Source organism: Nerophis lumbriciformis, linkage group LG15 (assembly GCF_033978685.3).
Source record: "Nerophis lumbriciformis linkage group LG15, RoL_Nlum_v2.1, whole genome shotgun sequence".
Classification (NCBI taxonomy): domain Eukaryota; kingdom Metazoa; phylum Chordata; class Actinopteri; order Syngnathiformes; family Syngnathidae; genus Nerophis; species Nerophis lumbriciformis.
This window is the reverse complement of record NC_084562.2, coordinates 41,159,604-41,177,841: the sequence shown is the minus strand read 5'-3', so window position 1 is coordinate 41,177,841 and position 18,238 is coordinate 41,159,604. Positions and strand designations below refer to the sequence as shown.

General features: G+C 42.2%; 1 protein-coding gene across 1 annotated transcript in view; it reads right to left on the bottom strand.

The window, feature by feature from the left end:
• The window catches only part of LOC133616118 (endosomal transmembrane epsin interactor 1-like), a 321,751-nt gene that overhangs the window by 56,745 nt on the left and 246,768 nt on the right, over positions 1-18,238 (bottom strand). Inside the window, exon 4 of the mRNA XM_061975233.1 lies at positions 1,811-1,942. Within this exon, the coding sequence (XP_061831217.1) occupies positions 1,811-1,942 (132 nt within the window). The remainder of the gene's footprint in view (positions 1-1,810; positions 1,943-18,238) is intronic.

The window sequence follows — 18,238 nt, the reverse complement described above, 5'->3', positions numbered from 1 at the left end:
CAAGTGATACTTACTTATTCTACTACTAAAATCTGAAAAGGCCACACCCACAATCAACATCGCACACTGCCAACAAACAATTTGATTCAGTTAAAACGGGGGTCAGCAACCCGCGGCTCTAAAGCCACATGCGGCTCATTGGCGCCGCCCTAGTGGCTCCCTGGACCTCTTTCAGAGATGTCTGAAAATGGTTCAAAGATGAAGGAAAAAATAGATAAATTTTTTTGATATATTTTCTGTAGGATAACAAACATGACACAAACCTTCCTAATTGTTAGAAATCCCACTGTTTACACTAAACATGCCTCACTGATGAGAGTATTTGGCAAGCACCATTTAGTCCTACTAATTTCAGCGATCCTTGAACTCACCATAGTTTGTTTACATGTACAACTTTCTCCGATGCTGCCACAGAAAGACGTGTTTTATGCCACTCCTTCTTTGTCTCATTTTGTCCACCAAACGTTTTATGCTGTGCGTGAATGCACAAAGGTGAGCTTTGTTGATTTTATTGATTTGCTGGAGTGCTTACCAGGCATATTTGGTCAATCCATGACTGCAAGCTAATCGATGCTAACATGCTATTAAGGCTAGCTGTATGTACATATTGCATCATTATGCCTCGTTTGTATGTATATTTGAGCTTATTTAATTTCCTTTACTTATGTCCTCTGTTTATATCATTTATATTTGCATGTCTCATGACGGGCAGCACGGTGGCACAGTTCATATGCCTCACAATAACAAGGTCCTGAGTAGTCCTGAGTTCAATCCCAGGCTCGAGATCCTTCTGTGTGGAGTTTGCATGTTCTCCCCGTGACTGCGTGGGTTCCCTCCGGGTACTCCGGCTTCCTCCCACCTCCAAAGACATGCACCTGGGGATAGGTTGATTGGCAACACTAAATTGGCCCTGGTGTGTGAATGTGAGTGTGAATGTTGTCTGTCTATCTGTGTTGGCATTGTGATGAGGTGGCGACTTGTCCAGGGTGTACCCCGCCTTCCGTCTGAATGCAGCTGAGATAGGCTCCAGCAACCCCAAAAGGGACAAGCGGTAGAAAATGGATGGATGGATGTCTGATGACACATTATCTGTATGTGATATTGGCTGCATTTGTCATAGTTGTTTGTTGCCATGTTGTTCCAGACCACAGCAAACGTTACCCAGCTTGCAAAGATTGTAATAAATCCATTAGAAGAAGACAGCCTGCCGATTCCTTAAACTTATAAACACATCTATACCATTGGCCATTCTAAGACAGTCATTTCCAGAAGTTATCTCATCCTGTGAGAAGCCTCCATTTTACTAATGATTTCCAATAGTGCAAAAATGTGTACAATAATAATTAAAACACAACATTTCTGTCAACGAAGATTTGCGTCAGCCTTTGATAGTAGGCTAATATAGCTAATATAGACACTTACATCATGTGTTGCCTCCGTTATAACACTTATATAAGACTTTTAATTTTTTGCAGCTCCAGACAGATTTTGTTTTTTTTGTGTTTTTGATCCAATATGGATCTTTCAACGTTTTGGGTTGCCGACCCCTGAGTTAAACCAAAAAAGGACAAGCTCCCATTTATCACCACCTACGGCAATCAAAAAGCCTGCAGGGGAGACTGAGACAGACGTGGCCGTGCCCTGTGTGTAGTCAGGATCAGGCCTTTAACTCCCTCCAGAAGCTGCACCCAGGCCCAGGTGAGAGGAGTTCACCTAATTAGTCCCTTTTAGTCCAAGTTCTGCGGTAAACTGGATAGAGAGAGAGAGAGCGAGAGAAGCAACCACGGCCGTCACACAACTCCCTACGCACCTTGAGTCGCAAGCGTATGGTATTGCAGTCCCTCAGGGGGTTAAGTTTCAGCGTCTCTCCAAGGTTGTTGCAGCTCGAGCTCTGTTGCTGGAGCTCGCAGCACACACACACTCCGTCGCTGTCGAACTTGAGCTGGGGTGGTGGAGGGAAGAGGAAATTAAATAAGAAATACACACTAACATGCAGAAATCTTTGAGAAAAGCCTTTGCTCTTACAGATGGATGTGGTAAAATGTAACAAAGTACATACCGCATGTAAATAGCAATGGCAAAAGGAAGTGTGTAACAAAGGAGACAGTGAAATATGAGAAGCTACCTTGGGAGAGACACCTCTGCTACGTGTCCCAGATTGAAAGAAAGCAGGACATGAACCCAACAAGTATGGGTTAATTAAATTGAGGTAAGGAGATTGGAAACATCAATATTCCAGTCAGGACTCGGGAAGGATCTCCGAGGATTAACATAAGGAAGTAAATGTGAAGTCAGTAGGTAGGATCTAATATGTGTGCATCCTTATTTCCCGCCAGATAGTACAGTTTGATTCAGTTCAGTGGCAAATGTCATTTTTGCCGTTGATATCAACAAAAGTTGTGAAGGGTAGAGTCGCTGGTGCTAGTTTAAAGTGACATCTTTGCTTCTGAACGATGCTCTATATCACACGGCATCTGAAGGTTTTCTATTTTGATAAAACATACTTTTGAAAATGCAGTTTTGACAAAGTGCTCAGCTACAGTTGACAAAACAGATGATTGTTTTCAGTGGCGGGCTGTGCATTTCTCACCTAGGCCGTCAGTGATGTCCTACTTAGTCCGACTACTATACAGAAACACACTTGCACACTACTGGCCATTGGATCCCCTCAACAGTGGACAAAACGGTCTATTTTTCGGCGCGTTTAACATTCAATAAATCCGCTTCAGCAATTAAAACATATCTTACGTGGTACTCCATCCATCCATTGTCTACCACTTGTCGCGGTGGGTGCTGGAGCCTATCTCAGCTGCATTCGGGCGGTAGGCAGGGTACACCCTGGACAAGTCGCCAACTCATCACAGGGCCAACACAGATAGACAGACAACATTCACACTCACATTCACACACTAGGGCCAATTTAGTGTTGTCAATCAACCTATCCCCAGGTGCATGTCTTTGGAGGTGGGAGGAAGCCGGAGTACCCGGAGGGAACCCACGCAGTCACGGGTAGAACATGCAAACTCCACACAGAAATATCTCAAGCCCGGGATTCAACTCAGGACCTTCGTATTGTGAGGCACACGCACTAACCCCTGTGCCACACTGCTGCCCGACGTGGTACTGTCAAAATTAAAAGAATTGTATAAAACAAATGAAACCTGAAAAAATTTAGAAATAAAATATTTCAACTCACAATTTGTAGTACCCATTTGACGCCGTGTACATATACGTTGGTCGTAGTCGGTTGATTCGTGTGAAAGTCGCGGGCAAACCATTTCACCAGGATAGCTTCCGGTGTCGCCCGACCTCGTCTCACAAGATGTAGTTTCTCTTAAGTATCCTTCTTGAAAATGGCTTTGCAAATATATATCTGCCACCTAATCAACATGTTTCTCTCCTTCTTTGTCAGTACCGGTGAGTTTTCTGTGGATTTCTATGGCTCGTATGGCTCCGGTGCCACTTCCTGTTTTCGCAACTTGTGATTGGATACTCACTTGGGACTTCCAAGTGAGTATCCAAGCTAGAAGGCCTTACTGACAACAACTCGTGATCTGATTGGTTATTGCAATTGTCTATCAGCTGTATGTGTCCGTTCACTTACAGTGCACAGACGCCAGCATTGTTGATTCTGAAGGACCTGGGCAGATTTGGTACAGCATGGCAACATAAGCTAGCTGAATTCTGATTGGATAAAACTCTAACCTAAAAACAACAGCACTGGAAGGAGCACCATATGACATGAAGAGAATATGAATACTTTTAGATATTTAGGGAAAGTAAATTAAAAATTACTTTTGTCTTTAATTATGATCAGTGTTGGGTTAGTTACTGAAAACCAGTAACTAGTTACAGTTACTAGTTCCTTTATTTCAAAAGTAACTCAGTTACTAACTCAGTTACTTACACCAAAAAGTAATGCGTTACTGTGAAAAGTAACTATTTAGTTACTTATTTTTTTCTCCTTTTTTTTAAGGCTCCTATTAATGCCCTTTTAGCCTTCGTTTCAGTACTGTTATTGCACTGGAGAATAATACAATGTGTTGATCAACTTGACATGCATTTGCATCACTGAACTCTGCTAAGCAATGTGGTCTACATACAACACACAAAGACAAAGATATGTTTCAAAGGGCCAATTTATTTCAGGCCACAACAAATTGACAAAACTATTTGAAATAGCTGCAACATAACATACATAAGTAACAAACCGCATAATAACAACATAGCTGTAAAGCTGGCTTCACCCAAGGAAGGCACACATGACATACACAAAGCCTAATCAGGCATTTTTTTCTCTCTCAAGGAATTGTGAAATAAAATCATGTATTCAGGAGATCAACACTGTAGTGAAGCCCAGAAGACTCTACACATTTCCCCAGTTTTAGTTGAGAGAAAATGAAAGATTGGCCTGGCCCACTAGCATCCCTCTTTATGTTTGTGAACTTTATAGTCTATACATTTAGAGTGATGTGATAATCAAACACTCTAGAAGTCTAGAATGAAATAGTATATAAGAGAATTGACAGTGTGTACCTTCCATGATGAGCAGAGGCAGAGTTTGGAGTGTTTTCTTTAGCTCGCTTTCCATGTTTATGTACTCACTGTCCAGGTACTTGGAACATGTTTTCTGTGCCATTTGTTGTTTGACGCCGGTATCATGCTATTTAGCTGCCAGAAAACGGGTGACTCCACTGTAGAAATAGCCTGCATGTCTTCTAGCACATACGCTGCAATGGCTCTATCAATGTTGTCCTGGCTAGCATTTCCTCCGTTAAAATCCTTAGGTGGAGGTGAAGTGGCATCGGAGTCTGTGTCTGTCTTTACTAGCTTCGTCAAAGCATGTTGCTTATGTGGCGTGGCGAAGTTGGGAGAGTGGCCGTGCCAGCAATCTGAGGGTTACTGGTTCAATCCCCACCTTCTACCATCCTAGTCACGTCCGTTGTGTCCTTGAGCAAGACACTTGAACCTTGCTCCTGATGGGTCCTGGTTAGTGCCTTGCATGGCAGCTCCCGCCATCAGTGTGTGAATGTGTGTGTGAATGGGTGAATGTGGAAATAGTGTCAAAGCGCTTTGAGTTCCTGAAAAAGGTAGAAAAGCTATACAAGTATAACCCATTTACATTTATGTAGCTGTTTCAGCAGATTTGAATTGCTGTTTTGGGCAGTATTCCCGGGTGCGGTCACTGTTGCTACTCACTGCTCCCCTCACCTCCCAGGGGGTGATCAAGGGTGATGGGTCAAATGCAGAGAATAATTTCACCACACCTAGTGTGTGTGTGACAATCATTGTCACTTTAACTTTAAGTAGATGGGATCTTTGATCCAAGACACAACTTACATTTAACTAAAATGTTATTTTCTTTGTGCTCGACAAAAGAAAAGTAGTGACAATGTCTCCATGTTAAGAACCTCGACTTCTGGCTTCGCCATGATGTCTTTTTAGTTGTTATGAGAGTAGCGTGTGTGTGTGTGTGTGTGTGTGTGGCCCTTTAAGAAATGACAGCATGTGAGGTGAGTGACGTCAGTGAGTGAGTGGGCGAGAGAGGTGAGGGAGCGCAACAGTGGATGCGTGCAGGTGCTCTAGCTTGGTGGATGGCTACGTGCAAGACACCAATAAAGTCACAAAATTGCAACAAACCGCCGGCCTCGTCATTCACCCTCGAGTCCGGAGCTGTAAAGACCCACTGCCGGGTAAAGTGAAGGGTGTTAGCCCCGAAGTACATAGGCCCTGGAGGAACGTCTCCCCTGCGCTCCGCTCCTCGGTCGAGGAAAGCACGCCTTTTCTTTTCCTTGTGAGACAGAAGGACGACACTTCTTCTGTTTCTAGCCGATACTACATTAAAAAATAACGTAAAATAACGCAGTAACGCATCATGTAGTAACGGTAACTGAGTTACTGGATATAAAAAAATAACGGGTTAGATTACTAGTTACCGCCGAAACTAACGGCGTTACAGTAACGCGTTACTTAGTAACGCGTTAGTCCCAACACTGATTATGATCAAGATTTCTGGTTATGTTAGGCCAGCAGAGAAGGCCCTGATGGCACACCACTGGTTGTTTTACAGTAGAAGATGTTCGCCTCTAATTCGAGCAGGCTTTATCAGTTAATTTTCAGAGACTAGATAGGATAGCTGTAGTCTGGGGGCATGGCGCAGAATCCAAAGTACCGTATTTCACCTCCAAGGTGGAGGCACCTTCCAATCAAGAATGGTTTCACGTTTTTGTGGTGCAAAACCACAGTCATTAGACAATGGAATGAGACATTTGTTTTTCCTCTATACTTCTGAACAAATATGACTAATTGACAAAATCGACGTACAATAAACGTTTTGAAACGTTAGAAGACATTTTGGCTCTCACCAGAGCAGCTATAGTTTCAGAGAGGGATATTGGATCAAAGTATTTACATATTACGCCTATACTGGCTCACCTGCACTGGCTTCCTGCGACTTTAAGGTTTTTACTACTTACGTATTAAATACTAAAAGGTCTAGCTCCATCCTATTCTGCTGATTGTATTGTACCATATGTCCCAGCAAGAAATCTGCGTTCAAAGAACTCCGGCTTATTAGTGATTTCCAGAGCCCAAAAAAAGTCTGCGGGCTATAGACCATTTTCTATTCGGGCTCCAGTACACTGGAATGCCCTCCCGGTAACAGTTAGAGAAGCTACCTCAGTAGAAGCATTTAAGTCCCATCTTAAAACTCATTTGAATACTCTAGCCTTTAAATAGACCCCTTTTTAGACCAGTTGATCTGCGGTCTCTTTTCTGCTCTGCCCCCCTCTCCTGCATGGAGAGGTTATTAGGTGACCACAGATGAGAGCGCTAGCTGTTCAAAGTCTGGACCCGGTGTGGAACACTCATCTGTGCATCAGTTGGTGACTTCTCCGCGCTGCTGACTTGTCTCCACTCAAGATGATCTCCTGCTGGCCCCACTATGGACTGGACTCTCTTACTATTAACTAGATCCACTCAACGTCCATTGGGGGATTGGGGGAAGTTCCCAGATCTGTAGTCCCCTCCAAGGTTTCTCATTGTATCCCATTGGGTTGAGTTTTTTCTTGCCCTGATGTGGGATCTGAGCCGAGGATGTAGTTGTGGCTTGTGCAGCCCTTTGAGATACTTGTGATTAAGGGCTATATAAATATATTACGATTGATTTGATTTATTTAAAGGCCTACTGAAACCCACTACTACCGACCACACAGTCTGATAGTTTATATATCAATGATGAAATCTTAACATTGCAACACATGCCAATACAGCCGGGTTAGCTTACTAAAGTACAATTTTAAATTTCGCGCGGAATATCCTGTTGAAAACGTCTCGGTATGATGACGCCTGCACGTGACGTCACGGATTGTAGAGGACATTTTGGGACAGCATGGTGGCCAGCTATTAAGTCGTCTGTTTTCATCGCAAAATTCCACAGTATTCTGGACATCTGTGTTGGTGAATCTTTTGCAATTTGTTCAATGAACAATGGAGACAGCAAAGAAGAAATCTGTAGGTGGGAAGCGGTGTATTGCGGCAGGTGTTGTGCCGGATAACGCACCCCCGCCGTAGAATGCACCCCCTGACTGTTGTGCCGGATAACACAGCCGGTGTTTCATTGTTTACATTCCCGGAAGATGACAGTCAAGCTTTACCATTGGCCTGTGGAGAATTGGGACAACAGAGACTCTTACCAGGAGGACTTTGAGTTGGATGCGCAGACGCGGTATCGTGAGTACGCATGCAGCTGCGGCTTCCAAACATTTGATCGCTTGCCCGTACTTGCGTGCCGCTATGTGCATGTCATGTACGTAACTTTGGAGACTTTGGGGAAATATATGTGCTGTATGAACTTTGGGGAGGTGAACGGTACTTTGGGCTGTGGGATTGAGTGTGTTGTGCAGGTGTTTGAGTTGTATTGGCGGGTTATATGGACGGGAGGGGGGAGGTGTTTGTTATGCGGGATTAATTTGTGGCATATTAAATATAAGCCTGGTTGTGTTGTGGCTGAATATCAGGTCCCACCCGCCTCTCACAGCATCTTCCCTATCTGAATCGCTCCCACTGCCCTCTAGTCCTTCACTCTCACTTTCCTCAGCCACAAATCTTTCATCCTTGCTCAAATTAATGGGGAAATCGTCGCTTCCTCGGTCCGAATCGCTCCCGCTGCTGGTGGCCATGATTGTAACCAATGTGCGAATGTGAGGAGCTCCACAACCTGTGACGTCACACGTATATCGTCTGCTACTTCCGGTACAGGCAAGGCTTTTTTATTAGCAACCAAAAGTTGCGAACTTTATGGTCGATGTTCTCTACTAAATCCTTTCAGCAAAAATATGGCAATATCGCAAAATGATCAAGTATGACACATAGAATGGACCTGCTATCCCCGTTTAAATAAGAACATCGCATTTCAGTAGGCCTTTAACCTCTAAGGTGGAGGCAACCCCTAACCAAGAATAGTTTCACTCTTCTGTGGTGCAAAACCAGAGTCCCTGTATCCTTTAGTTCTGAAACAAAATTACATTTTAACAAAACTGCCCAATTACTGTTGACAAAATTAATAATTGTCTTACAGGAGAAGACGTTTTGTCTCTAATCCGAGCAGGCTTAATCAGTTAATGCTCAAAGACTAGATAGGACAGCTGTAGTCTGAGGGTACGGTGCAGGATCCAAATTGAAAAATATAGTGGAATGAGTCCACTGCCAGTTGTTTGGGCTCTGACTAAAGTGAGATTTGGACAAAATTGCCATACGATTGACAATGTTTATAAAACATTTGACGACCTTTTGCTTATCAATAGAGCAGTTTCATCAGCTCCCGCTTAAGGACTCGATAAGGCACCTCTAGTCTGAGGGCATAGTGTTGCAATCCCAGTATTTAACATCTAAGATAGCGGCACTACCTGATAAAAAATAGTTTCATTCTTCTGTGGATCAGCAGGATATGAGTCGGAATGTTTCGAGTCAGTTATGTCAGGCGACTCATTTCGGTCAATATAGGATTTTAACATGTTTACATGACAAAGGCACATGTCAAGACGAGGATCAGGAGTTGAGATTAAAGAGGATGTTTGCAACTTGCTCACAGTTACATTTTTAAAACCAAAAAATATAACAAGACCACCATGGGTTAGCCTACGTTACATTAGTGGTTTAACAGAAGACATTTGTTTTAAAACTGTCAATGTTTTTCACAATTACCAAGTTTATGTAATAAAAAATGTTTCTGGCCCGAAAAAAATTATGCAACATACACAAGCAGTCTAAGAGAAGCAATGAACAATTTGCAGTCATGTTGATGTTATGATAGAATATACATTCACTGACAGCTAACACTCGCTCGTGTAATTGCTAATATTAGCTAACAACACCTAAAGCTGAGGATGTCAAAGACAGTAAGTTGCCTTTTTTGGACTGTGACGTCCACATTTAATGAGCACAACTAATAAAGATCAGTGCTGTCAAATGGTAACTTTTCAAAAAATCAGATCAATCTCACTTTTAAATTTGGATTAATCATGATTAATCACAGATTTGTACATCATTTTAATTAACTTTAAAAAAGAGCCTAATATTTGGACACAAATGCAATTTTATTGTCGGAATGACAATTAAAAGAAATACTTTCCTTGAATGCACGTAATTTATTTGCTGAAAACTTTGTAAAAGTTTAAGTTAAAGTTCCATTGGGGTGCATTTTGAAGGGAAATTTGCCAGCGAGCACAACCGTTGGAGTCTCCTCACTCATCTTTGCGCTGATGTATGCATCGACCTGATCACTGGCCATATAACATTCCTGGTTACCTTTTAGGTAACCATCCACAGTGAACTTAAAGGCCTACTGAAACCCACTACTACCGACCACGCAGTCTGATAGTTTATATATCAAAGATGAAATCTTAACATTGCAACACATGCCAATACGGCCGGGTTAGCTTACTAAAATGCAATTTTAAATTTTGCACGAAATATCCTACTGAAAACAGCTCGGTATGATGACGCCGGCACGTGACGTCACGGATTGTAGAGGACATTTTGGGACAGCATGGTGGCCAGCTATTAAGTCGTCTGTTTTCATCACAAAATTCCACAGTATTTTGGACATCTGTGTTGGTGAATCTTTTGCAATTTGTTCAATGAACAATGGAGACAGCAAAGAAGAAAGCTGTAGGTGGGAAGCGGTGTATTGCGGGCGGCTGCAGCAACACAAACACAGCCGGTGTTTCATTGTTTACATTCCCGAAAGATGACAGTCAAGCTTTACCATTGGCCTGTGGAGAACTGGGACAACAGAGACTTTTACCAGGAGGACTTTGAGTTGGATGCGTAGACGCGGTACCGTGAGTACGCATGCAGCTGCGGCTTCCAAACATTTGATTGCTTGCCCGTACCTGCGTGTCGCTATGTGCATGTCACGTACGTAACTTTGGGGACTTTGGGGAAATATATGTGCTGTATGAACTTTGGGGAGGTGAACGGTACTTTGAGCTGTGAGATTGAGTGTGTTGTGCAGGTGTTTGAGTTGTATTGGCGGGTTATAGGGACGGGAGGGGGGAGGTGTTTGTTATGCGGGATTAATTTGTGGCATATTAAATATAAGCCTGGTTGTGTTGTGGCTAATAGAGTATATATATATGTCTTGTGTTTATTTACTGTTTTAGTCATTCCCAGCTGAATATCAGGTCCCACCCGCCTCTCACAGCATCTTCCCTATCTGAATCGCTCCCACTGCCCTCTAGTCCTTCACTCTCACTTTCCTCATCCACAAATCTTTCATCCTTGCTCAAATTAATGGGGAAATCGTCGCTTTCTCGGTTCGAATCGCTCTCGCTGCTGGTGGCCATGATTGTAAACAATGTGCAGATGTGAGGAGCTCCGCAACCTGTGACGTCACGCGCATATCGTCTGCTACTTCCGGTACAGGCAAGGCTTTTTTATCAGCGACCAAAAGTTGCGAACTTTATCGTCGATGTTCTCTACTAAATCCTTTCAACAAAAATATGGCAATATCGCGAAATGATCAAGTATGACACATAGAATGGACCTGCTATCCCTGTTTAAATAAGAAAATCGCATTTCAATAGGCCTTTAAAAAAGAGCCTATTTGGACACAAATGCAATTTTATTGTCCTGATGACAATACAAAAAAAAAACTTTCCTTGAATGCACATAGTTTATTTGCTCAAAACTTTGTAACAGTTTAAGTTAAAGTTCCATCAGAGTGCATTTTGAAGGGAAATTTGCCATCGAGCACAACCGTTGGAGTCTCCTCACTCATCTTTGCACTGATGTGTGCATCAACCTGATTACTGGCCATATAACATTCCTGGTTACCATTTAGGTAACCATCCACAGTGAACTTAAAGGAGCATGTATGGTAAACATAAATTGTATGATTAATCTGCGTGATTACATGATTAATGAAATAGTTTTTGTGATAATTTACATGTGCTAACTCATTATTTTTGACAATGGATAAAATCTGAACTGCTTAGACTGCACGGAACTACATACTAAATAAAGTGGAACCTCGATTTACAAACCTTTACATTGTGCCAAATATGCGTCTGTGTGACATCCATGTCTCGACATACGAACACGTCATTCATTAATTTTGCATGCTGTGTCACCTCCGCTGACAAAGCTGCAGGCAATCTGGGACTAATCAAGACCAGCAGCATAAAGACCAGCGGACCCGAAAATCCTGTGCCGGAACGTAGTTCACTCTCGCAGTAAGCATCCCGTCTCTGGCTTCCCTTCCTTGTACTTGCTCTCTCTCTGTGCCTTCCCTGTTCCCGAGTTTTATGTCCGTTGTGTCTCCCGCAGTACTTCCCCTGTCTTCTGTGATCGAGCTGTGTGCCTCGACTTCCCTCTGGATTCTGGACTGCCTTCCCTGATCCTCGACCCCTGCTTGGACACGAATCTCGTTGCTTCTCTCCGGCCCCCGACCACTTGCCTGCCCGCGGACTGCCTTTTCGCCTTGCCCCTTTGGTCTGACGAAGGATTCATCCAACACGCACTTACAACAAACCCTGGTAACATTTACATGGTTAATTCTACACATTGTTTTGCATCTATCACTTAGAGTAGCATACACATCCCACACATTCATCAAGAGGTTCAATAAACTTATTGAACTGATTCCTGCCGTGGTGTCGTCTCCTTCCCCCACCGTACGTAACATGCTGCCTGAAGCCATCGGGTCTGCCTATTTGATTACATAATTTCCTGCACAAGTGGGCACAATCATTTTGAAGAGGTGAGGCCTCCCTATGTTACATCCTTTATTTATTTCCATAGTTGTCGTACCTTGTGGCGGTCAGAGCTGTGTCACTTTGTGTGATCAGAAACGTTTTAAACGTGTACAAACTCTCACAGTCGCTTAGCAGTACAGCTGTAGCTTCAGGTTGCTGGACAACCGATTTGAGCTAGTGTTTTAGCTAGTTAGCCTAAAGGGGAACATTATCACAATTTCAGAAGGGTTAAAACCATTAAAAATCAGTTCCCAGTGGCTTATTTTATTTTTCGAAGTTTTTTTTCAAAATTTTACCCATCACGCAATATCCCTAAAAAAAGCTTCAAAGTGCCTGATTTTAACCATCGTTATATACACCCGTCCATTTTCCTGTGACGTCACACAGTGATGCCAATACAAACAAACATGGCGGATAGAACAGCAAGGTATAGCGACATTAGCTCGGATTCAGACTCAAATTTCAGCGGCTTAAGCGATTCAACAGATTACGCATGTATTGAAACGGATGGTTGTAGTGTGGAGGCAGGTAGCGAAAACGAAATTGAAGAAGAAACTGAAGCTATTGAGCCATATCGGTTTGAACCGTATGCAAGCGAAACCGACGAAAACGACACGACAGCCAGCGACACGGGAGAAAGCGAGGACGAATTCGGCCATCGCCTTCTAACCAACGATTGGTATGTGTTTGTTTGGCATTAAAGGAAACTAACAACTATGAACTAGGTTTACAGCATATGAAATACATTTGGCAACAACATGCACTTTGAGAGTGCAGACAGCCCAATTTTCATCAATTAATATATTCTGTAGACATACCCTCATCCGCTCTCTTTTCCTGAAAGCTGATCTGTCCAGTCCAGTTGGAAATGCATCTGCTTTGAGTGTCGCAGGATATCCACACATTCTTGCCATCTCTGTCGTAGCATAGCTTTCGTCGGTAAAGTGTGCGGAACAAACGTCCAATTTCTTGCCACTTTCGCATCTTTGGGCCACTGGTGCAACTTGAATCCGTCCCTGTTCGTGTTGTTACACCCTCCGACAACACACCGACGAGGCATGATGTCTCCAAGGTACGGAAAACAGTCGAAAAAACGGAAAATAACAGAGCTGATTTGACTCGGTGTTTGTAATGTGTTTGAGAAAATGGCGGATTGCTTCCCGATGTGACGTCACGTTGTGACGTTATCGCTCCGAGAGCGAATAATAGAAAGGCGTTTAATTCGCCAAAATTCACCCATTTAGAGTTCGGAAATCGGTTAAAAAAATATATGGTCTTTTTTCTGCAACATTAAGGTATATATTGACGCTTGCATAGGTCTGGTGATAATGTTCCCCTTTAATTGTGATGAGACCGGAAAGAATGCCTCAGCGGATATTTGTTACAGCGAAGGACAAGGCACTACCGGGACACAAGTCGTTCAAGGATCGCCTCACATTGCTTGTTTGTGCTAATGCTAGCAGTGACAATGTCAAGCCACTGATTGTTTATCACTCTGAAACTCCCAGAGTGTTTAACAATGCCTCCAAGTATTTGAAGGCACAAGCAGAACCCAAGGCATAAGCGTACTAAGCGCTTGCTTAGGGCCCCGCGGCCACCAGGGGGCCCCCAAAAGCAATTAACAAAAAATTCTTATTTTTTATTTTGTGCATGTACGAGTCTGACTGATGATTTCTAAATGATCAAAGATATATTATTGTACAAAAACACAATTTTAGGTCAACAGAGTGCTGCTGCTGATCTAGGCTTAGTGATTCTTCCTGCCTCTCTTTAAATGTAAAGCTGCCTCTGCTGCACCTGTGACGTTTGCCGCCTGCTATGGCGTCACATTAGTGCCAAAAATCCGAGCGCATAAAAACTGTTATCGCGCGCTGATTCTCCACTTCGTGCGCGCGCGCGACACCCTTTTGCGTGCGCGTGGTGCCTTTTTGCGCGCGTGCCGTCTCGGTCTGTGCGCTGGCATGTTTCGTTTTGGCACTTTGGGGGTGGGTATGCTTAGCCGGCCCCTTCTTTCTGATTGGCCAGGCGAAAAATGCTCAGAGATAATCAGAAGTATAGCAGGGCGGGTCATCGCCAATATGTATCAAGCTTGTTATAAATAAAGTTGATTTGATTTGATTTGATTTGTTATAGGCGCAAAGTTTTCACTTCTTCTTGAACATTTGTTTTCTAATTTATGGAATTTCTTTTGATTCAGCCATAAAATTAATGAAATAATCTTTGAATTTTGTTTTTAAAATGTTAAAAATAGCCTTTTAATAATGTATTCTGAAACAGTTTAAAATAATCAGAGAACTGACTAACACTGACCCTACACAACTATGTTGCACAATTAAGTCATTTTTTTTTATAGCGAAAGAGGTGATTTCAACAGGTGCAGCATCCTATGTCATATCTACATGTAATAAGATTTGTAACAAGGCAAACCGTTTGTAAATTGGTCGAAAATTGAGCAAGTTATGGTAATTTAATTGGTACATGTACTAATTAAATTACCACAACTTGCTTTGACATCAATGTAATGATTGAGGCTAGCTGTCCGAGGTAAGATGGTTACAACGTTGCTACGCTGGAGAATGATTGGTCTTATGAAAAATGCTCAGAGCCAATCAGAAAGGAGGGGCCGTCTAAGCATACCTGCCCCCAAAGTGCCAAAAAGAAACATGACAGCGCGAGGAGAGATGCCAGGAGTACACAGAGAGCGCACAGACCGAGACGGCGCGCGCGCAGAAAGGCACCGCGCGCGCGCAAAAAGACACCACGCGCCCGCACGAAGTGGAGAATCAGCGCGCGATAACAGTTTTTATGCGCTCGGATTTTTGGCACTAATGTGACGCCATATCTTTCCTCTCAGATTCAGACAGGACTGAGCAGGTGATCAGAGGACCACTGTCTATTAAGGAGAACTTTCCATTCCCCAAACGGCATGATGGCCGAAGTTTTCATTATCATTATACCTACAGACAGCTAGTCAATGGGGAAAAAGTCAAGCGTAGCTGGCTGACTTATTCAAGAAGTAAAGATGCAGTCTATTGCTTTTGCTGCAAATTATTTTCCAAAAAGTCCTTAAAACTGGCAGCCGAGGGACAGCGGGATTGGGTCAACATAGGTGCACTGCTGAAACAGCATGAAAACAGTGAAGATCATTGTAGCAACATGGTGAAATGGAAGGAATTTGCCTTGCGTCTTTCAAAGGGGAAAACTATTGATGAATTTAACTTCAGTAGACTGCACTCTCTTTGTACAAAGTAAACATTAAATATGAACAATTAACTAAAAATGTAAACTAGTAATTAAAGACTAATAAGTACAAGACTGATGAGACAAGATGACACTTTTACTGTAAATACAAAGCTTTATCACTTGGACTGTTCAACCCCAGGCCACTCTTGTAGCTGAATGTTTTCTACATTTTAAGATTAGGAACCATATGTGGCACTCTGGACATCATTCGTTCATTCATTGGTATTATTTATGTTCTTAACTGGGCCACCCCCATATCTTTATAAATGACATGTCATTTGTAAAGACATGCCAGGCTGACAATAGGATAATGTAAACAACACTGCCAGAGCAACAATGAGTTTATAGTAGGTGTGTGAATGATCAACAATCAATATTATTGGCAGAAATAGAGGGCCCCAAAATCAAATTTTGCTTAGGGCCCCATGGAGGCTTGGGCCGGCACTGGGCACAAGGTAAAATTATTTTCCGTTTTAGTTTTTTATCGTAGCAACAGGGTGATTAACGTTTTGGAGCGCACTAACTTATGAGTGTGTATGTGTGTGTTGACATTTAAGTTTGCTGCAATGTTGTGTTGTTTGGATAAAAAAGAGATTGTTGAGCCATGTTGGTTTGATATATATGTACAGCAGAGGTCGCCAACCTGTCGATCGCGATTGACCAGTCGATCTTTATGACCCAACCGGTCGATCGTGAAAATATTAGAAAAAAAACACACTACACCTGATTAATTTGAGCAACTATATATATGATTTAACATATATGATAAAACAAGTCGGCAGCTAAAGAAGGACTTCTCCATTTATCCCTTCTTTTATTACACCGGAAACAGCTGAATTTACTACTTCCGGTGCTGACGTAAAAAAACCATGTGACTCGCATCCCATATGTGGCCAGAATAAATACTACAGTACTAACGCTATAGTGGCCATAAACAGTTGGCTTCTACAGCAGGGGTGCCCAAAGTGCAGCACAGGGGTCATCTGTGGCCTGTGACTGGATTGTCATTGGCCCGAGGTCTGTGGTTCTTAATCTTGTTGGAGGTACCGAACCCCACCAGTTTCATATGCGCATTCACCGAACCCTTCTTTAGTGAAAAATAAAATGTTTTGTTTTTTTCAAATTCAAGACAAAGTTATATGTTTTTGATAACACTTTAGTATGGGGAACAAATTCTAAGTAACAAAGACTTAATTTAGAGTTATTTGGTTAGGGTTAGGTTTAGAGGGTTAGGGCCAGGGTTAGATGATTAGGGTTATAATAAGGCCATGCCGAATAAGGCATTAATAAGTACTTAATAATGACTAGTTAAGAGCCTATATGTTACTAATTTGCATGTTAATAAGCAACTAATTAATGGTGAATATGTTCCCCATACTAAAGTGTTACCATGTTTTTTTACTGGTGCATAAAATGAACCGTGCATGTACATCACCTTGTTCAAACAACAAAACCAACACAGTGCATAAACTCACAACAAATTACACACCTGCAAATCAGTCTGACTTCTGCTTTTGCCGTATCCGTAATACGCCGATAGGGAGAAGTTTTTATTTACACCATGAGGTGTAAATGTGTGTCTTGACCTCCGCCGAACCCCTGAGCCCGACTCACCGAACCCCTAGGGTTCGATCGAACCCGGGTTAAGAACCACTGCCCGAGGTAATTACAAAAAACTAAACAAAAAAAAAACAAAAAACACCAGCATTTACCATTTTAAAAAATATATAATTTTTTTGCACAAAAAAATAAAATAAAAAATATATTTATATATTAAGGGTGTAAAAAATAATTGGTACAAACCGATAACCGATTCGAACTTTAGAGATATGCATACATCGTTTGGCGAACCTCTGGATCGACCTATATGTAGTATGGATCGGTTGATGTTTGGTTGGAAAGTCACAAATTGGTTTCTTGTAGATCTACTACAAAATATGACCGTAAATCTAAAGTGTGGTTAACGTTTGGATTTTTTTTTTTTTTAAAGAATGGTTCAGTTGTATGAAAGTAAAGCCATTTGTAACGTTTGGAAAGCAGCGATACAGTAGTGGCAGCACGACTAATCTGAGCATTCACCTGTTGTGACGGCGTGAAGACACTCATGTCGGCGATGAGGAAGCTAGGGATGCTAATGCTAGCAGACCTACAAACTGGCAAGACAAAGAGACGGACTTGAAAGACGTCCAGCCCCAACTTAGACACAACTCTGCGAGGTAATCACACCAACTACTACACCGTTCGATTCTGGACTAATGAAACTGCTTCCGTTTTTTTTTTATCCGGCTGATGGTTGTAATTATGACACGCTGTCACATTGGGTTCAGCTGCCGGTGCATACACATAACGAATCAGCCTGAAATAATTACAAATAAGAAGCAACACTACACAAAAGTTTATAACACAACAATTTATCCTCAAAGGTTTCAAGTGAACTTCACTTAAAGGGGAACTGCACTTTTTTTTGGAATGTTGCCTATCGTTCACAATCATTATGAAACACATGACGATGGATGTATTTTGTAATGCATTCAAAATAGTAAATAAATGAAGTATTTGAGCTTCTTCACTGAAGCTGCTGTTTAGATTGTGTGGTGCCACCTAATTGTGTCTTGCACTCGTGTTACTGTGGTGTTATAACTCCTCTACTTGATGCACAGCTTTCTTTCTCTGTATTTAATTGTTTCTACCTGAGCAAACAACAGTAAATACCTGATAGCTTTTCTTCTTTTATTTAA